Source organism: Mobula birostris, unplaced genomic scaffold, assembly GCF_030028105.1.
Source record: "Mobula birostris isolate sMobBir1 unplaced genomic scaffold, sMobBir1.hap1 scaffold_589, whole genome shotgun sequence".
NCBI lineage: Eukaryota > Metazoa > Chordata > Chondrichthyes > Myliobatiformes > Myliobatidae > Mobula > Mobula birostris.
The window spans coordinates 182,369-203,571 of NW_027278311.1; the positions used below are offsets into that span (position 1 = coordinate 182,369).

Below are 21,203 nucleotides of genomic sequence, written 5' to 3' on the forward strand. Positions count from 1 at the left end.
TCCGTGTCTGACCCCGGGAGTGTGCGATGGGACGGTGGGGAGGGAGATTCACTCTGTGTCTGATCCCAGGGATGTGCAATGGGACGGTGTGGAGGGAGATTCACTCTGTGTCTGACCCCGGGAGTGTGCAATGGGACGTTGTGGAGGGAGATTCACTCTGTGTCTGACCCCAGGGATGTGCAATGGGACGGTGTGGAGGGAGATTCACTCTGTGTCTGATCCCAGGGACGTGCAATGGGACGGTGTGGAGGGAGATTCACTCTGTGTCTGAACCCGGGAGTGTGCAATGGGACGTTCTGGAGGGAGATTCACTCTGTGTCTGACCCCGGGAGTGTGTGATGGGACAGTGTGGAGGGAGATTCACACTGTGTCTGATCCCAGGGATGTGCAATGGGACGGTGTGGAGGGAGATTCACTCTGTGTCTGACCCCGGGAGTGTGTGATGGGACGGGGTGGAGGGAGATTCACTCCGTGTCTGACCCCGGGAGTGTGCGATGGGACGGTGGGGAGGGAGATTCACTCTGTGTCTGATCCCAGGGATGTGCAATGGGACGGTGTGGAGGGAGATTCACTCTGTGTCTGACCCCGGGAGTGTGCAATGGGACGTTGTGGAGGGAGATTCACTCTGTGTCTGACCCCAGGGATGTGCAATGGGACGGTGTGGAGGGAGATTCACTCTGTGTCTGACCCCGGGAGTGTGCAATCGGACGTTCTGGAGGGAGATTCACTCTGTGTCTGACCCCGGGAGTGTGTGATGGGACGGTGTGGAGGGAGATTCACTCTGTGTCTGACCCCGGGAGTGTGTGATGGGACGGTGTGGAGGGAGCTTCAGTCTGTGTTTGACCCCGTGAGTGTGTGATGGGACGGTGTTCAGGGAGATTCACTCTGTGTCTGACCCCGGGAGTGTGCAATGGGACGTTGTGGAGGGAGATTCACTCTGTGTCTGACCCCAGGGATGTGCAATGGGACGGTGTGGAGGGAGATTCACTCTGTGTCTGATCCCAGGGACGTGCAATGGGACGTTCTGGAGGGAGATTCACTCTGTGTCTGACCCCGGGAGTGTGTGATGGGACGGTGTGGAGGGAGATTCACTCTGTGTCTGACCCCGGGAGTGTGTGATGGGACGGTGTGGAGGGAGCTTCAGTCTGTGTTTGACCCCGGGAGTGTGTGATGGGACGGTGTTCAGGGAGATTCACTCTGTGTGTCTGACCCCGGGAGTGTGTGATGGGACGGTGTGGAGGGAGATTCACTCTGTGTCTGACCCCGGGAGTGTGTGATGGGACAGTGTGGAGGGAGATTCACTCTGTGTCTGATCCCAGGGATGTGCAATGGGACGGTGTGGAGGGAGATTAACTCTGTGTCTGACCCCGGGAGTGTGTGATGGGACGGTGTGGAGGGAGATTCACTCTGTGTCTGACCGCGGGAGTGTGTGATGGGACGGTGTGGAGGGAGATTCACTCTGTGCCTGACCCCGGGAGTGTGTGATGGGACAGTGTGGAGGGAGGTTCACTCTGTGTCTGATCCCAGGGATGTGCAATGGGACAGTGTGGAGGGAGATTCACTCTGTGTCTGACCCCGGGAGTGTGTGATGGGACGGTGTGGAGGGAGATTCACTCTGTGTCTGACCCCGGGAGTGTGTGATGGGACGGTGTGGAGGGAGATTCACTCTGTGTCTGATCCCAGGGATGTGCAATGGGACGGTGTGGAGGGAGATTCACTTTGTGTGTCTGACCCCGGGAGTGTGTGATGGGACGGTGTGGAGGGAGATTCACTCTGTGTCTGACCCCGGGAGTGTGTGATGGGACAGTGTGGAGGGAGATTCACTCTGTGTCTGATCCCAGGGATGTGCAATGGGACGGTGTGGAGGGAGATTCACTCTGTGTCTGACCCCGGGAGTGTGTGATGGGACGGTGTGGAGGGAGATTCACTCCGTGTCTGACCCCGGGAGTGTGCGATGGGACGGTGGGGAGGGAGATTCACTCTGTGTCTGATCCCAGGGATGTGCAATGGGACGGTGTGGAGGGAGATTCACTCTGTGTCTGACCCCGGGAGTGTGCAATGGGACGTTGTGGAGGGAGATTCACTCTGTGTCTGACCCCAGGGATGTGCAATGGGACGGTGTGGAGGGAGATTCACTCTGTGTCTGATCCCAGGGACGTGCAATGGGACGGTGTGGAGGGAGATTCACTCTGTGTCTGACCCCGGGAGTGTGCAATGGGACGTTCTGGAGGGAGATTCACTCTGTGTCTGACCCCGGGAGTGTGTGATGGGACGGTGTGGAGGGAGATTCACTCTGTGTCTGACCCCGGGAGTGTGTGATGGGACGGTGTGGAGGGAGCTTCAGTCTGTGTTTGACCCCGGGAGTGTGTGATGGGACGGTGTTCAGGGAGATTCACTCTGTGTCTGACCCCGGGAGTGTGCAATGGGACGTTGTGGAGGGAGATTCACTCTGTGTCTGACCCCAGGGATGTGCAATGGGACGGTGTGGAGGGAGATTCACTCTGTGTCTGATCCCAGGGACGTGCAATGGGACGGTGTGGAGGGAGATTCACTCTGTGTCTGACCCCGGGAGTGTGCAATGGGACGTTCTGGTGGGAGATTCACTCTGTGTCTGACCCCGGGAGCGTGTGATGGGACGGTGTGGAGGGAGATTCACTCCGTGTCTGACCCCGGGAGTGTGCGATGGGACGGTGGGGAGGGAGATTCACTCTGTGTCTGATCCCAGGGATGTGCAATGGGACGGTGTGGAGGGAGATTCACTCTGTGTCTGACCCCGGGAGTGTGCAATGGGACGTTGTGGAGGGAGATTCACTCTGTGTCTGACCCCAGGGATGTGCAATGGGACGGTGTGGAGGGAGATTCACTGTGTGTCTGATCCCAGGGACGTGCAATGGGACGGTGTGGAGGGAGATTCACTCTGTGTCTGACCCCGGGAGTGTGCAATGGGACGTTCTGGAGGGAGATTCACTCTGTGTCTGACCCCGGGAGTGTGTGATGGGACGGTGTGGAGGGAGATTCGCTCTGTGTCTGACCCCGGGAGTGTGTGATGGGACGGTGTGGAGGGAGCTTCAGTCTGTGTTTGACCCCGGGAGTGTGTGATGGGACGGTGTTCAGGGAGATTCACTCTGTGTCTGACCCCGGGAGTGTGCAATGGGACGTTGTGGAGGGAGATTCACTCTGTGTCTGACCCCAGGGATGTGCAATGGGACGGTGTGGAGGGAGATTCACTCTGTGTCTGATCCCAGGGACGTGCAATGGGACGGTGTGGAGGGAGATTCACTCTGTGTCTGGCCCCGGGAGTGTGCAATGGGACGTTCTGGAGGGAGATTCACTCTGTGTCTGACCCCGGGAGTGTGTGATGGGACGGTGTGGAGGGAGATTCACTCTGTGTCTGACCCCGGGAGTGTGTGATGGGACGGTGTGGAGGGAGCTTCAGTCTGTGTTTGACCCCGGGAGTGTGTGATGGGACGGTGTTCAGGGAGATTCACTCTGTGTGTCTGGACCCGGGAGTGTGTGATGGGACGGTGTGGAGGGAGATTCACTCTGTGTCTGACCCCGGGAGTGTGTGATGGGACAGTGTGGAGGGAGATTCACTCTGTGTCTGATCCCAGGGATGTGCAATGGGACGGTGTGGAGGGAGATTAACTCTCTGTCTGACCCCGGGAGTGTGTGATGGGACGGTGTGGAGGGAGATTCACTCTGTGTCTGACCGCGGGAGTGTGTGATGGGACGGTGTGGAGGGAGATTCACTCTGTGTCTGACCCCGGGAGTGTGTGATGGGACGGTGCGGAGGGAGATTCACTCTGTGTCTGACCCCGGGGTTGTGTGATGGGACGGTATGGAGCGAGCTTCACTCCGTGTATGACCCCGGGAGTGTGTGATGGGACGGTATGGAGGGAGCTTCACTCCGTGTATGACCCCGGGAGTGTGTGATGGGACGGTGTGGAGGGAGATTCACTCCGCGTCTGACCCCGGGAATGTGTTGTAGGACGGTGTGGAGGGAGATTCACTCTGTCAGACTCAAAAACCTCTATGGTTGCACCGTGGAGAGCATTCTGACAGGCTGCATTACTGCCTGGTACGGAGGGGCTACCGCACAGGACCGGAAGAAGCTGCAGAGGGTTCCAAATCTATTCGGTTCCATCTTGAGTACTAGCCTACAAAGTACCCAGGACATCTTCAGGGAGCGGTGTCTCAGAAAGGCAGCGTCCGTTATTAAGGACTTCCAGCACCCAGGGCTTGTCCCTTTTCTCACTGTTATCATCAGGTAGGAGGTACAGAAGCCTGAAGGCACACACTCAGCGATTCAGGAACAGCTTCTTCCCCTCTGCTATCCGATTCCTGAAAGGACATTGAAGTGTTGGACACTACCTGACTTTTTTAAACAAATATACAGTATTTCTGTTTTACACTTTTAAAATGATCTATGCAATTGATTTGCTTGTTTATCTATTGTTCTCTCTCTCTCTCTCTCTCTCTCTCACTCTTTCTCTATCTATCCCTCTCTCTCTCTCTCTCTCTCTCTCACTCTTTCTCTATCTATCCCTCTCTCTCTCTCTCTCTCTCTCTCTCTCTCTCTCTCACTCTTTCTCTATCTATCCCTCTGTCTCTCTCCCGGCTTGATTATGTATCGCATTGAACTGCTGTTGCTAAGTTAAAGCTGTCCCGTCACATGCCGGTGATAATAAACCCGATCCTGATTCTGGTTCTGGAGGGAGTTCCTCTCTGTGTCTGTCCCCGGGAGTGTGTGATGGGCGGTATGGAATGATTGAATCTATGTTAGACCCCGGGAGAGTGAGATTGTTGTTCATATCTAGTCTCACGGGGTGGCACTTACCATTTCCCTGTCTGAATTTATTTCGAGGAGCCTTGCATCAAATTTTGAACAATGTTCCAACGCTCCATCATAAGTATTCCACATAAAGGATCTGAAATAACACCGATCTTCATTGTCGATCCAGCCCTGAGGACACGAATTCTCTGTAAATCAGGAACAAAAAACACCGAATCTCCCTCCATACGTCCAACTGCACCGGTTGCGATCTGAAGAAAGTCAACGTCCCATCCCAGATTCAGACAGCAGGTGTCGCTGCTTTCCACACCGTCCCGTCACACACTCCCGGTGTCAGACACACAGAGTGAATCTCCCTCCATACCGTCCCATCACACACTCCCGGGGTCAGACACAGAGTGAATCTCCCTCCACACCGTCCCGTCACACACTCCCGGTGTCAGACACAGAGTGAATCTCCCTCCACACCGTCCCATCACACACTCCCGGGGTCAGACACAGAGTGAATCTCCCTCCACACCGTCCCATCACACACTCCCGGGGTCAGACACAGAGTGAATCTCCCTCCACACCGTCCCGTCACACACTCCCTGTGCCAGACACAGAGTGAATCTCCCTCCGCACCGTCCCATCACACACTCCCGGGATCAGACACAGAGTGAATCTCCCTCCACACCGTCCCATCACGCACTCCCGGGGTCAGACACAGAGTGAATCTCCCTCCACACCGTCCTTCACATACTCATGGGGTCAGACAGAAAGTCAATCTCCCTCCACACCGTCCCATCACACACTCCCGGGGTCGGACACAGAGTGAATTCCCTCCACACCGTCCCATCACACACTCCCGGGGTCAGACACAAAGTGAATTTCCCTCAACGCCATCCCATCACACACTCCCGGGGTCAGACACACAGAGTGAAACTCACTCCATACAGTCCCATCACACACAACCGGGGCCAGGCACAGAGTGAAGCTCCCTCCACAACGTCCCATCACGCACTCCCGGGGTCAGACACTGAGTGAATCTCCCTCCACACCGTCCCATCACACACTCCCGGGGTCAGACACACTGAGTGAATCTCCCTCCACACCGTCCCATCACACACTCCCGGGTTCAGACACAGAGTGAATCTCCCTCCAAACCGTCCCATCACACACTCCCGGGGTCAGACACTGAGTGAAACTGCCTCCACACCGTCCCTTCACGTACTCATGTGGTCAGACACAGAGTGAATCTCCCTCCACACCGTCCAATCACATACTCCCGGCGTCATACACAGAGTGAATCTCCCTCCACACGGTCCCATCACACACTCCCGGGTTGAGACAGGGAGTAAAACTCCCTCCACACCGCCCCATCACACACTCCCGGGGTCAGACACAGAGTGAATCTCCCTCCACTCCGTCCCATCACACACTCCCGGGGTCAGACACAGAGTGAATCTCACTCCGCACCGCCCCATCACACAGTGCCGGGGTGGGAAACAGAGTGAAACTCCCTCCAGCTTATCCCATCACACACTCCCGGTGTAAGGGACGGAGGGATGCTTTGCACCTCCTCCCTCCCCCTCTCTCACCCCCACCCCCACCCTCCTGTGATGAGGAGCAGGATTACGGGGGGATGTCGTCTCACCTGTTCTGCTGGTGAGGTACTGGCAAATCTGAACTTTGTTTTCGGAGATGGTTCTGTACTTCGTTTCGAGCTGATGGAATTGACGATGGAGATCGGTGTGTGTTTGATTCAGCTCTGAGAGATCGGAGTTGAGGACGGTAATGTTGTTTTCGAGATTGGAGAGGTTGTTGTTGAGGGCGGAAAGATTCTTCAGACTGTTTCTCTGGGAGAGATCCAGGCGATAATTCTCAGATGTCCTGGATTTAAGGGTTGAGTTCAACTCACGGACTTGCTGTTGACATTGGTGCTGGGCCCTGTTCATCTCGTGATGTTGATCCCAAAGTCTCCGGTAGTTTCGGTCGGAGGTGATCAGAGACTGACGCGTCCGTGATACTGAGGGTGATAGCAAGGGGTGTGTCAGTGACACGGTGTGAGGAGTGTCGGTGTCACAGTGAGGGGTGTGTCGGTCACAGTGTATCAGTGTGACGGAGAGGGTTGTGTCGGTGTCACAGTGAGTGAAGTGTCAGTGTCACGGTAAACGGAGTGTCAGTGTTTCTGTGATGGGTGTGTAAGTGTCACGGTGAAGAGAGCGGCGGTGTCACTGTGAGGTGGAGTGTACATGACACAGTGAGGGGCGTGACGATGTCATAGTGTGGAGCCTGTCGGTGTCACGGTGAAGGGCATACTGTGCCCCTGTGAGGGGAGAGTCTGTCTTATGTGGGATGTGTCGGTGTCACGGTGAGGTTATGCGCTGACATTTCATCCCACTCTGTTCGTTTACGGTCTGAGTGCACCCGGACCCCGTTCGACTCACCATGGATCGAGAGCCCGGCCACTGTCGCGACGAGGATGGATGTAACGAGGCAGAGTAGGTAAATCTTACGGTACGGTCTATTTCCGATGTTCTCTTTCGGCTCCTGTTTATGCGGACCTGTGGAGAGACCATTCAGTGTGCGTGAATTCAGCCGAGACTCCCACTGGCACTCCCTTCCACCCACAAGACGCGCTGTCTCCTTCAACCACAATCAACTCTCCCTCTCTCAATCTCATCTACTTTCAGCCGTTGTCGCTGAGAGTCCAAATTCCTTCACTTGGCAGAGGCTGACAGGTGTCTGACGGATTTCAGAGATCAGTCAGATCTCCCCCGAGTCTCCTCCGCTCCAGAGGAAGCACCCGGGTGACCGACCTCTCGCTGTAACTCATGCCATGGAAACCAGGCAGCATTCTGTTAAACCCTTCGGGGGCTACCCAACACCTTGATATCCTTCCGATGATGTGGTGACCAGAACAGTATACGGAACGCCTGATTCACACTGACTGGTGATTTTGTTCATAAAGTTGCAACATAAATCCTTGACATTTGTATTAAATGCCCCGACTACTAAAGAGAAGAATGCCTTAGGCCTTCTTGAAGGGCAGATCGTATCTAACAAGCCTGATAGAGTTCTTTGAGAAGGTGGCCGGTCATATAGATGAGGGTATCGATGTGGAGGTGATCTACATGGATTTTAGTGAGACATTTGACAAGGTTCCACACGGCAGGCTTATTGAAAAAGTCAGAAGGCATGGAATCTAGGGAGGTTTGGCCAGTTGGATTCAGAATTGGCTTGCCTACAGAAGGCAGAGGGTCGTAGTGGAGGGAGTACATTCGGATTGGAGGATTGTGACTCGTGGTGTCGCACAAGGATCTGTTCTGGGACCTCTACTTTTCGTGATTTTTATTAACGACCTAGATGTGGGTGTAGAAGGGTGGGCTGGCAAGTTTGCAGACGACACAAAGGTTGGTGGTGTTATGGATAGTGTAGAGGATTGTCGAAGATTGTAGAGGGACATTGATAGGATGCAGGAGTAGGCTGAGAAGTGGCAGATGGAGTTAAACCCGGAGAAGTGTGAGGTGGTACACTTTGGAAGGACAAACTCGAAGGCAGAGTACAAAGTAAATGACAGGATACTTGGTAATGTGGAGGAGCAGAGGGATCAGGGGGTACATGTCCACAGATCCCTGAAAGTTGCCTCACAGGTGGATAGGGTAGTTAAGAAAGCTTATGGGGTGTTAGCTTTCATAAGTCGAGGGATAGAGTTTAAGAGGCGCGATGTAATGATGCAGCTCTGTAAAACTCTGGTTAGGCCACACTTGGAGAACTGTGCCCAGTTCTGGTTGCCTCACAATAGGAAGGATGTGGAAGCATTGGAAAAGGTACAGAGGAGATTTACCAGGATGCTACCTGGTTTAGAGAGTATGCATTATGATCAGAGATTAAGGGAGCTGGGGCTTTACTCTTTGGAGAGAAGGAGGATGAGAGAGGAGACATGATAGAGGTGTACAGGATAATAAGAGGAATAGATAGAGTGGATAGCCAGAGCCTCTTCCCCAGGGCACCACTGCTCAATACAAGAGGACGTGGCTTTAAGGTAAGGGGTGGGAAGTTCAAGGGGGATATTAGAGGAAGGATTTTTACTCAGAGAGTGGTTGGTGCGTGGAATGCACTGCCTGAGTCAGTGGTGGAGGCAGATACACTAGTGAAATTTAAGACTCTACTGGACAAGGTATATGGAGGAATTTAAGGTGGGGGTTTATAAGGAAGACAGGGTTTAAGAGTCGGCACAAAATTGTGGGCCGAAGGGCCTGTAGTGTGCTGTGTTCTATGTTCTATGTTCTATCACCATCTCGTCAAACTGTGCAGCCGCGATCAGGGAGCTATGAACATGAACCTCAAGTCCCGATGCCCATCTGGAGTAAGGCACAGCATTGTGGGCCAAAGGGCCTGTATTGTGCTGAGGTTTTAGCAAGGAAGAGTGAGGAGGTCCTGGACAGTGAGTATAGAGAGCTTGGTAGGAAGTTGAAAAACAGGACTTCAAGGGTGGTAATCTCAGGATTGCTACCTGTGCTACGTGCCAGTGAGGGTAGGAATAGGATGCTCTGGAGGAGGAACAAGTGGCTGAGGAACTGGTGTAGGGGGCAGGGTTTCAGATTTCAGGATCATTGGGACCTCTTCCGGGGCAGGTGGGACCTGTAAAAGAGAGAAGGATTACACTTGATCTACAGGGGGACCAATATCCTTTCAGGGAGGTTTGTTAGTGCTATTGGGGAGGCTTTAAACTAGATTTGCAGGGGGATGGGAACCAGAGTGCCAGAGCTGACGGTGTGGCTGGGGTGAAAATAAATGATGTTAAAAGTTCAAGCAAATAGAAAAGGTGTGAGTGGAGGTAAAAATCTTCTGAGGTGTATATATTTCAATGCTATGAGTATTGCGGGGAAGGCGGATGAGTTGAGGGCGTGGATTGACACGTGGAATTACGACGTTGTAGCAATTAGTGAAACTTGGCTACAGGAGGCGCAGGACTGGCAGCTTAATATTCCAGGGTTCCGATGTTTTATATGTGATCGAGGCAGAGGAATGAAAGGTGGGGGAGTAGCATTGCTTGCTAGGGAAAATATTACAGCAGTGCTCAGGCACGACAGATTAGAGGGCTTGTCTACTGAGTCCTTATGGGTGGAGCTGAGAAACAGGAAAGGTATGGCCACATTAGTGGGATTGTATTAGAGACCACCCAATAGTCAACGAGACTTGGAAGAGCAAATCTGCAGAGAGATAGCAGGCAACTGCCGGAAATATAAAGTTGTGGTGGTAGGGGATTTCAATTTTCCATATATTGATTGGGATACCCATGCTGTTAGGGGTCTAGATGGTTTAGAGTTTGTAAAATGTGTTCAGGAAAGTTTTCTAAATCAATATATAGAGGGACCAACTAGAGGGGATGCAATATTGGATCTCCTGTTAGGAAACGAGTTAGGACAAGTGACGGAATTCTGTGTAGGGGAGCACTTTGGTTCCAGTGATCATTACACCATTAGTTTCAACTTGATCATGGACAAGGATAGATCTGGTCCTAGGGCTGAGGTTCTGAACTGGAAGAAGGCCAAATTTGAAGAAATGAGAAAGGATCTAAAAAGCGTGGATTGGGACAGGTTGTTCTCTGGCAAAGATGTGATCGGTAGGTGGGAAGCCTTCAAAGGAAAAATTTGGAGTGCAGAGCTTGTATGTTCCTGTCAGGATTAAAGGCAAAGTGAATAGGAATAAGGAACCTTGGTTCTCAAGGGATATTGCAACTCTGATAAAGAAGAAGAGGGAGTTGTATGACATGTATAGGAAACAGGGAGTAAAAAAGGTGCTTGAGGAGTATAAGATGTGCAAGAAAATACTTAAGAAAGAAATCAGGAGGGCTAAAAGAAGACATGAGGTTGCCTTGGCAGTCAAAGTGAAGGATAATCCAAAGAGCTTTTACAGGTATATTAAGAGCAAAAGGACTGTAAGGGATAAAATTGGTCCTCTTGAAGATCAGAGTGGTCGGCTGTGTGCGGAACCAAAGGAAATGGGGGAGATCTGAAATAGTTTTTTTTGCGTCAGTGTTTACTAAGGAAACTTTCATGAAGTCTATGGAATTAAATGAAACAAGTAGTGAGACCATGGAAACTGTACAGATTGAAAAGGAGGAGGTCCTTGCTGTCTTGAGGAATATAAAAGTGGATAAATCCCCGGTATCTGACAGGGAGTTCCCTCGGACCTTGAAGGAGACTAGTGTTGAAATTGCAGGGGCCCTGGCAGAAATATTTAAAATGTCGCTGTCTACAGTTGAGGTGCCGGAGGATTGGAGAGTGGCTCATGTTGTTCCACTGTTTAAAAAAGGATCGAAAAGTAATCCGGGAAATTATAGGTCAGTAAGTTTAACGTCGGTAGTAGGTAAGTTATTGGAGGGAGTACTAAGAGACAGAATCTACAAGCATTTGGATAGACAGTGACTTATTAGCGAGAGCCAACATGGCTTTGTGCGTGGTAGGTCATGTTTGACCAATCTATTGGAGTTTTTCGAAGAGGTTATCAGGAAAGTGGATGAAGGGAAGGCAGTGGATATTGTCTACATAGACTTCAGTAAGGCCTTTGACAAGGTCCCGCATGGGAGGTTAGTTAGGAAAATTTAGTCGCTAGGTATACATGGAGAGGTGGTAAATTGGATTAGACATTGGCTCAATGGAAGAAGCCAAAGAGTGGTAGTGGAGAATTGCTTCTCCGAGTGGAGCCTGTGACTAGTGGTGTGCCACAGGGATCAGTGCTGGGTCCATTGTTATTTGTCATCTATATCAATGATCTGGATGATAATGTGGTAAATTGGAGCAGCAAATTTGCTGATGATACAAAGATTGGAGGTGTAGCAGACAGTGAGGAAGGTTTTCAGAGCCTGCAGAGGGACTTGGACCAGCTGGAAAAATGGGCTGAAAAATGGCAGACGGAGTTTAATACTGACAAGTGTGAGGTATTGCACGTTGGAAGGACAAACCAACGTAGAACATACAGGGTAAATGGTAGGGCACTGAGGAGTGCAGTAGAACAGAGGGATCTGGGAATACAGATACAAAATTCCCTAAAAGTGGCGTCACAGGTAGATAGGGTCGTAAAGAGAGCTTTTGTTATATTGGCCTTTATTAATCAAAGTATTGAGTATAAGAGCTGGAATGTTGTGATGAGGTTGTATAAGGCATTGGTGAGGCCGAATCTGGAGTATTGTGTTCAGTTTTGGTCACTAAATTACAGGAAGGATATAAATAAGGTTGAAAGAGTGCAGAGAAGGTTTACAAGGATGTTGCCGGGACTTGAGAAACTCAGTTACAGAGAAAGGTTGAATAGGTTAGGACATTATTCCCTGGCGCGTAGATGTGAGGGGAGATTTGATGGAGGTATGTAAAATTATGGTGGGTATGGATAGAGTGAATGCAAGCAGGCTTTTTCCACTGAGGCAAGGGGAGAAAAAATACAGAGGACGTGGGTTAATGGTCAGGGGGAAAAGTTTAAAGGGAATATTAAGGGGGTTCTTTAACAGATTTGACATTGTGTCCCCTGCCCATCCCCAACATGAGTCATCTATTGTCGGCCCCCAACCAATACAGATTCCACTGCCTCTCATACCCCTCCTCACAGTCCACCACCCTGCTCTCATGATTATACCCCTTCCCACACGAAACCACCACGGTGGGCTTCACGGCTGAACAGTTGAGAAGACAGCTGAAATGTCTCAACCCAAGCAAGGCTGCAGGACCAGATGGTGTCAGTACCAGGGTGCTCAAAGCCTGTGCCCCTCAGCTATGTGGAGTACTTCGTCATGTACTCAACCTGAGCCTGAGGCTCCGGAGGGTTCCTGTACTGTGGAAGACATCCTGCCTCGTCCCTGTGCCGAAGACGCTGCGCCCCAGCGGCTTCAATGACTACAGACCGGTGGCATTGACCTCCCACATCATGAAGACCCTGGAGAGACTTGTTCTGGAGCTGCTCTGGCCTATGGTCAGGCCACACTTAGATCCCCTCCAGTTCGCCTACCAGCCCCGACTAGGAGTTGAGGATGCCATCGTCTACCTGCTGAACCGTATCTACGCCCACCTGGACAAGCCAGCGAGCACTGTGAGGGTCATGTTTTTTGACTTCTCCAGTGCGTTCAACACCATCCACCCTGCTCTGCTGGGGGAGAAGCTGACAGCGATGCAGGTGGATGCTTCCCTGGTATCATGGATTCTTGATTACCTGACTGGCAGACCACAGTACGTGTGCTTGCAACACTGTGTGTCCGACAGAGTGATCAGCAGCACTGGGGCTCCGCAGGGGACTGTCTTGTCCCCCTTTCTCTTCACCATTTACACCTCGGACTTCAACTACTGCACAGAATTATGTCATCTTCAGAAGTTTTCTGATGACTCTGCCATAGTTGGATGCATCAGCAAGGGAGACGAGGCTGAGCACAGGGCTACAGTAGGAAACTTTGTCACATGGTGTGAGCAGAATTATCTGCAGCTTAATGTGAAAAAGACTAAGGAGCTGGTGGTGGAGCTGAGGAGGGCTAAGGTACCGGTGACCCCTGTTTCCATCCAGGGGGTCAGTGTGGACATGGTGGAGGAATACAAATACCTGGGGATACGAACTGACAATAAACTGGACTGGTCAAAGGACACTGAGGCTGTCTACAAGAAAGGTCAGAGCCGTCTCTATCTCCTGAGGAGACTGAGGTCCTTTAACATCTGCCGGACGATGCTGAGGATGTTCTACGAGTCTGTGGTGGCCAGTGCGGTCATGTTTGCTGTTGTGTGCTGGGGCAGCAGGCTGAGGGTAGCGGACACCAACAGAATCAACAAACTATTTCGTAAGGCCAGTGATGTTGTGGGGATGGAACTGGACTCTCTCACGGTGGTGTCTGAAAAGAGGATGCTGTCCAAGTTGCATGCCATCTTGGACAATGTCTCCCATCCACTACATAATATATTGGGTGGGCACAGGAGTACATTCAGCCAGAGACTCATTCCACCGAGATGCAGCACAGAGCGTCATAGGAAGTCATTCCTGCCTGTGGCCATCAAACTTTACAACTCCTCCCTTGGAGGGTCAGACACCCTGAGCCATTAGGCTGGTCCTAGACTTATTTCCTGGCATAATTTACATATTACTATTTAACTATTTATGGTTTCATTACTATTTATTATTTATGGTGCAACTGTAACGAAAATCAATTTCCCCCGGGATCAAGAGAGTATGACTATGACTATAACTATGACTATTTAAGAGCCGCGATGTAGTGTTACAGCTCTATAGGACCCTGGTCAGACCCCACTTGATACCCAATTCTGGTCGCCTCACTATAGGAAGGACGTAGAAACCACAGAAAGGGTGCAGCGGAGCTTTACAAGGATGTTGCCTGGATTGGGGAGCATGACTTATCAGAATCAACTTTTTCTCCTTGGAGCGACGGAGGATGAGAGGTGACTTGACAGAGGTGTACAAGTTAATGAGAGGCAATGATCGTGTGGATAGTCAGAGGCTTTTCCCCAGGGCTGTAATGGCTAACACGAGAGGGCATAGATTTAAAGTGCTTGGAAGTAAGTACAGAGGAGATGTCGGGGTACAATTTTTACGCAGAGAGTGGTGAGTGCGTGGTGCCGGCGGCGGTGGTGGAGGCGGAATCTATAGGGTCTTTTAAGGGACTAGCGGATGGCGACACGGAGCTTAGAAAAATAGTGGGCTATGGGTAAACCAGGTAGTTCTAAGGTAAGGACATGTTCGGCACAGCTTTCTTGGCCGATGACCTGTATTATGATGTATGCCTTCTATGTTTCTATGTTTCTAACCCACCCATTTACAATTTCGTCCAGATCATTGATGCACATTACAGACAGGGATTTAACTGGGGAGCCGAGTAATAACCTTTTATTACCCAGATGGTGGTCAGTCTGTGGAAACGAGCTGACAGAGGAAACAGATGCATCAGAAACTTGGTCACGTGGGAGTATGACACGTGACCACTCCAAAATGACGTCATTTCTGCGAACTCTGACCTGTTTGTGCAGTGGTTGGCAACCCGCCCTGTCCCGAGGCAATGGGAGGATCCTCGTCCTCATCGATGCGGGGTTCGTCTTGCCGAAAGTTCAGCTCTGAGTAGGTGCAGTTCAGACCGTCTGGGAGAGAGAGTCGGACAGGCAGATGAGGGAGAGAGTGAGGGCGGTAGAGAATGGGGGCGGGTGTCGGAGGGAGAGAGAAGAGAGGGGGAGAAAAAAGAGGAAGAGGTGCCAGTGGGGGGAGAGAGGTGGTTAGGCAGGAAGAGAGAGATGGGAGACAGAGGAGAGACACAGGCAGGCAGAGGAGGAGAGCGATGGACGGTATGGGGGAGACAGCGATGGGGGCGATGGGCAGGAAGATGCGAGAGAAAGAATGGGGAGGGAGAACGTGGAGAGAAAGGCGGAGACAGAGGAGGAGAGAGGGGGTGCGAGTCGGGAACAGTGAGATGACAAAGAGAGGTGTGAGAGAGCGCGAAAGAAAGGGGGATTGAGAAGGGTGAGTGAGAGGGAGAGGAAAATGGGAGAGGGTTGAGGAAGAGATTTTGAGAGAGAGAGGAAAGAACGATGGGGGAGAGCGTCGGGGAAAGAAATGGAGGCTTGGATAGAGAGGAAGTGAAGGCGCAAGGGGAGATGACCGGCAAATTTAGGGACAGAGAGAGGTGGGAAGGCCGGGAGGGGTGGACGGGGGGAGAGAGTGAGCAGAGAGAGACGGGAAGATCGCGAGGGGGAGACCGAGAGTGCAAAAGACGGTGCCTTTGATAGAGGAGAGACGGGAGGGAGAGGGGGCAATGAGAGAGGGTGAAGAGAATGGGTCAGTGGGAGACAGCAGGTAAAACAGGGAGAGAGGAGGGGAGAAAGGGAAAGAGCGGGGGAGAGGAGAGGGTGGGAGGAGGTGAGGGAAGGGAGAGAAGGGGAAAGAGGGAAAAGAGAGTGGGTTAAGAAAAGGGAGAAAGTGGTTAAGGCTTTAGACCGCTGTCCCCCCTCACCGTCTCTCCCACTGTGTTCCTCCTCACATACACGGCGTGCACTCATTTCCACTTCCTCACCACCACCCCTCCGCCCCCCCACCTCCCGCCAAGAGAGCTTGCTCTTCATTGCCCCTTTCTCCACACGGCACATCCAATGCTATCTCTCCTCACCGACCCTCCCACAGCACTCTCGACTCAAACTAACCAATGGCGCTCCCTCAGTTCCGCCCCTCCTTCAAACATCCCCACCCCACCCCACCCCATCGTCTCTCCCACGCGTTCCCTCCGTCTGATGCTCAAACAGGGAATCATAAGGGTCAACTGTGCGTTTGCCCTGAGAACTCTCGACAGGATCGGACACATCAGCTGAACACGGTCAAACCAGCAAAGATGAAACTGACCTCCATCTGTCCGGATCCGAGGCGCTGAGAGGGCCTTGACATTCAGTTCCGCGTACGATACATCAGGTTCCGCTGGGGACGGAACAGAGAAAATCTGAAACATGCTGAGGCTCCCTCCACACCGTCCCATCACACACTGCCGGGGTCAGACACAGAGTGAATCTCCCTCCACACCGTCCCATCATACACTCCCGGGGTCAGACACAGAGTGAATCTCCCTCCACACTGTCCCATCACACACTCCCAGGGTCAGACACAGAGTGAATCTCCCTCCACACTGTCCCATCACACACTCCCGGGGTCAGACACAGAGTGAATCTCCCTCCACACTGTCGTCATCACACACTCCCGGGGTCGGACAGTAGATGTCGCTGTTTCCACACCGTCCCATCACACCCTCCCGGGGTCAGACACACAGAGTGAATCTCCCTCCACACCGTCCCATCACACCCTCCCGGGGTCAGACACACAGAGTGAATCACCTTCCACACTGTCCCATCACACACTCCCGGGGTCAGACACAGAGTGAATCACCTTCCACACCGTCCCATCACACACTCCCGGGGTCAGACACAGAGTGAATCACCTTCCACACCGTCCCATCACACACTCCCGGGGTCAGACACAGAGTGAATCTCGCTCCGCACCGTCCCATCACACACTCCCGTGGTCAGACACAGTGAAACTCCCTCCACACCGTCCCATCACACCACTCCCGTGCTCAGACACAGACAAGCTCCCTCCGCACCGTCCCATCACACAGTCACAGGGTCAGACGCAGAGTGAATCTCCCTCCACACCGTCCCATCACACACTCCCGGGGTCAGACATAGAGTGAAACTCGCTCCCTCTGTCCTATGCCGTACTCCCATGGTCAGACACAGAGCGAAGCTCCCTCCCTCCGTCTCTCTGCCCCCCTCACCTGGGGAAAGAGACCGTGCGTCCGTCTTTGTGAACTTCACATTCATGTAAGTCTCGCTGCCGTCCATCTTGTCGAGGGTTCTCTGCGTCTCTGAGCTCAGAAAGGGGAAGCAACCGTTGAGAGAGGAAGCCCGTGTTGAGAAGCGTGTGCGACCGAACAGCAACAAAAAACAGATGAGCAGATGATAGAGAGAGGAACCGAGAACAGGCGGAGGAAGTGCGGGGAGGAGAGAGGGTGAGGGCTTTGGAGAATGTGTTTAGAGCGGCGGGGAGGAGTAGTGAGAGCAGGGAGAAAGAGGGGGAAGGGAGAGAGAGAGAGGGGAAGATTGGTGTTTAGCGGAGAGAGTGAAGCGGGTGACAGGGAGTGTTGGGAGAGAGCGAACTGTGAGCGATAGAGACGGTGAAAGGAGGGAGGGAGAAATAGAGAGGGGGAGATTCGGAGAGAGATTGGGAGGGAGAAGGAAAAAAGGGAGAGCGAACGGGGTGAAGAGAGGGAGACATGAATGAGAGGGAGCGGAGAGGAGGATAGGGAGGAGAGAGCGATATACAAAGGAAAGGAGTGCAGGAAGAGGAGAGATGAAGGATAAGGAATGTTAACTATGGAGGGAGAGAGGAATCGGAGGGGCAGAGAGTGGAAAGGAAAGGAAGGAGGGAAAGAGAGGAAGTGGGCGAGAGATGGCAAGGAGGGAATGTCGGATGGATTTGTGTCACTCGTACCGAGTTTTTCTTGTCCGGGAGATTTGCACCCCGTGGTTGGTTCCTGATTTACGTGTTGGACGCTCCCACAGCTCCTTACCATCGCCGGGGCTTCAGACGCACTGTCTGGGAGAAACCACGGCCCCGGGACAAAGCCCCAGCATCCACCGAGGGAAATGAGCCCCCTCCCTCGGAGTGAGGTGAACAGCTCCCCTCGAAACCCGTTCCTCGACTTCCTCGTTCAGTGGGCGCTCTCTCTCTTTCCTTCCTTATTCCGTGGCATGCTCTCTCTCTCTCTCTCTCTCTCTCTCTCTCACACACACACACACACACACTTTCTCTCTCAGCTCTTCCTCTCTCTCCATCTCCCCATCTCTCTCTCCCACCGTCCTCCCTTCCGCTCCGCCTCATCCCGTCTCTCCCTTCCCTCCACTCCATTTGCTCCCACCTCCCCCATTACCTGACCCTACTCTCCCACCCACCTGCCCCGCACCGATTCCCCTCTCTAACACCCCACTCCCATCCTACCCGTCGCAGTGACCCAGAGATATCCGGGCCCGCCCACCTATTCCACCCCGACCAGGAAGCTCCCCGCTTTTTCGGTCCCTTCCCTTCCGCCTTTCCGGCGATGGGGGGGCGGGGAGAGATTAGACACCATTTGGCCCGGGACAGCCCGCCATCTCTCCACTGCTCCCTCTTGTCTCCAAATCTGCCAATAACCGCCATCCCCGCCTCCTCAGTCGTGTCTTCTCTCCACCCCCAACCCAAACCCTCCACACCAGCGGAACACACGCTCCCGGGGTCAGACACAGAGTGAATCTCCCTCCACACGGTCCCATCAGATACTCCAGGGGTCAGACACAGAGTGAATCTCCCTCCACACCGTCCCATCACACACTCCTGGTGTCAGACACAGAGTGAATCTCCCTCCACACTGTCCCATCACACAGTCCCGGGGTCAGACACAGAGTCAATCTCCCTCCACACCGTCGTATCACACACTGCCGGGGTCAGACACAGAGTGAAGCTCCCTCCAAGCTGTCCCATCACAAACTCCCGTGGTCACACACAGAGTGAATTTCCCTCCACACCGTCCCATCACTCACTCCGCGGTCGGACACAGAGTGAATCTCCCTCTCCACTGTCCCATCACACACTCCCGGGGTCAGACATAGAGTGAGTCTCCCTCCACACCGTCCCATCACACTCTACCGGGGTCAGACACAGAGTGAATCTCCCTCCACACCGTCCCATCAGACACTCCCGGGGTCAGACACAGAGTGAATCTCCCTCCATACCGTCCCATCACACACTCCCGGGGTCAGACACAGAGTGAATCTCCCTCCACACCGTCCCATCACACACTCCGGGGGTCAGACACAAAGTGAATCTCCCTCCACACCGTCCCATCACACACTCCCGGGATTCAGACACAGAGTGAATCTCCCTCCACACCGTCCCATCACACACTCCCGGGGTCAGACACAGAGTGAATCTCCCTCCACACCGTCCCATCACACACTCCGGGGGTCAGACACAAAGTGAATCTCCCTCCACACCGTCCCATCACACACTCCCGGGATTCAGACACAGAGTGAATCTCCCTCCACACCGTCCCATCACACACTCCGGGGGTCAGACACAGAGTGAATCTCCCTCCACACCGTCCCATCACACACTCCCGGGATTCAGACACAGAGTGAATCTCCCTCCACACCGTCCCATCACACACTCCCGGGATTCAGACACAGAGTGAAGCTTCCTCCACACGGTCCCGTTGTTTCACGTTCTTTGTCAATGAAAAGTATTATTTTCTCGGGGTGAAGGGTCATAGTTTTAAGGTGCTTGGAAGATGGTACAAGGGGTTATCGGAGGTATGTTTTTCACACAGAGTGTGGTGGGTTGCCACAGAGCGAGAATACACTTCCATCGATGGTTGGCGATGCGGAATCAATGGGGTCTTTTAAGACACTCTTAGATGGGAACTTTTTTCTATGATTTTGTTAATGGACTTGACCCCGACTCCTACTTTCCACACAGCCATCTGTACCACAAAATCATTGACAAGCAATGTGATAAGTTGCGGTCCCAATACTGACTCCGTGACAAACACCACTAGTCACTGGCAGCCAACTAGAGAACGCCCCTTACATTCCCGCTGGCTGCCTCCTGCCTGCCAGTCATTCCTTTAGACATGCCGGTGTCATTCCTGTAACGCCATCGGGTTTTAGCTTGTTAAGCAGCCTCAGGCATGGCGCTTTATCAAATGCCTTCTGGATTGCCAGTCAATGATATCAGCTGCCTCTGCTTTGTCCAATCTGCTGGTTACTTCCTCAAAGAAGATGTGTCAGGCAAGATTTCCCTTGACAGGAACCAAGCTGACTTCGACTTATTTTATCATTAGTCACCAAGTGCCTCACAACCTCAAATTTCTTAATAGACTCCGACACTCCCTCAAACACTGACTTCAGGCTAACTGGCTAATAATTTCCTTTCTTTGGCCTTCCTCATTTCTTAAAGTGTGCAGTGACATTTGCAATCTTCCAGTCCTCCGGACCATGCCAGAATCAAGTGATTTTTGAAAGATCACCAATGAATCCGTTATCTCTTCAGCAACCTCTCTCAGGACTCTGGGATGTAGTCCATCTGGCCCAGGTGACTTATCCACCGGAAGAACTTTGAGTTTGCCAGGTACTTTTTCCACTGTAATCGCAACGGCACTCACTCCTGCACCCTGACACTCACGGACCACTGGTATAGTGCTAGTGTCTTCCACAGTGAAGACTGATGGAAAGTACCCATTAAGTTCATCTGTCATTTCTTTGTCGCCCATTACTACCTCACCACTCTCATTTTCCAGAGGTTCGATATTAACTCGGAACTCCCCATTACTCTTCATACATGTTGTTTTAAGTGTTAGTATCCTGCTTTATGTTATTGGCTTGTTTGCCCTCATAATCCATCTTTTTCCTTCTTATCGTTTTTTAGTTGCCTTTTGTTGGATTTTAAAAGTGCAACAATCATCCACCTTCCCACTTACTTATGCTACCTTCTATGCCTTTTCCTTGGCTTTTATGCAGTCCTTAATTTCCTTTGTCAGCCACGGCTGCCTACACCAGCCGTCTGAGAACAACTGCTTCTGTGGGACATATCTATCCTGCGCCTTATGAAATATTCCCGAAATTCAGCCATCTCTGCTCTGCCGTCATCCCCGCCAGTATCCTCCTGCAATCCGCCTGGGCAGGCTCCTCTCTCATGCCTCTGACGGACACCACACTAAGCGCAGTCTCCCATTCTTTTCCCGCAGCGTAGTGTAGGTCACCATACTAGTCCCACTGTCCCACTCTCCACCTCACACCCTGTATCAGTCAGAAGAATAATCGCACTGCTGCACTATCTCTCCGCAGCCTCATCTCAGTCCCAAAAGAAATGACATCAT

The 21,203-nt window shown here is 52.4% G+C and overlaps 2 protein-coding genes across 4 annotated transcripts in view; one reads left to right on the forward strand and one right to left on the reverse strand.

Annotated features, from left to right (window-relative positions):
* Positions 1-21,203, forward strand: part of LOC140193387 (uncharacterized) — a 137,177-nt gene that overhangs the window by 59,666 nt on the left and 56,308 nt on the right. The gene's annotated exons all lie outside the window — the stretch shown is intronic.
* The window catches only part of LOC140193388 (C-type lectin domain family 9 member A-like), a 67,061-nt gene that overhangs the window by 35,371 nt on the left and 10,487 nt on the right, over positions 1-21,203 (reverse strand). Inside the window, exons 4-9 of one of the 3 annotated variants that reach the window (XM_072250733.1) lie at positions 17,070-17,159; positions 16,148-16,219; positions 14,779-14,898; positions 7,222-7,338; positions 6,429-6,800; positions 4,838-4,980 (exon numbers count right to left, since the gene is read on the reverse strand). In XM_072250733.1, coding sequence (XP_072106834.1) covers positions 4,838-4,980; positions 6,429-6,800; positions 7,222-7,338; positions 14,779-14,898; positions 16,148-16,219; positions 17,070-17,136 — 891 coding nt within the window. In that variant the 5' untranslated portion in view covers positions 17,137-17,159. Of the gene's footprint in view, positions 1-4,837; positions 4,981-6,428; positions 6,801-7,221; positions 7,339-14,778; positions 14,899-16,147; positions 16,220-17,069; positions 17,165-21,203 lie in introns of all 3 variants that reach the window. The other 2 variants (XM_072250732.1, XM_072250734.1) reach the window with 2 other exon arrangements.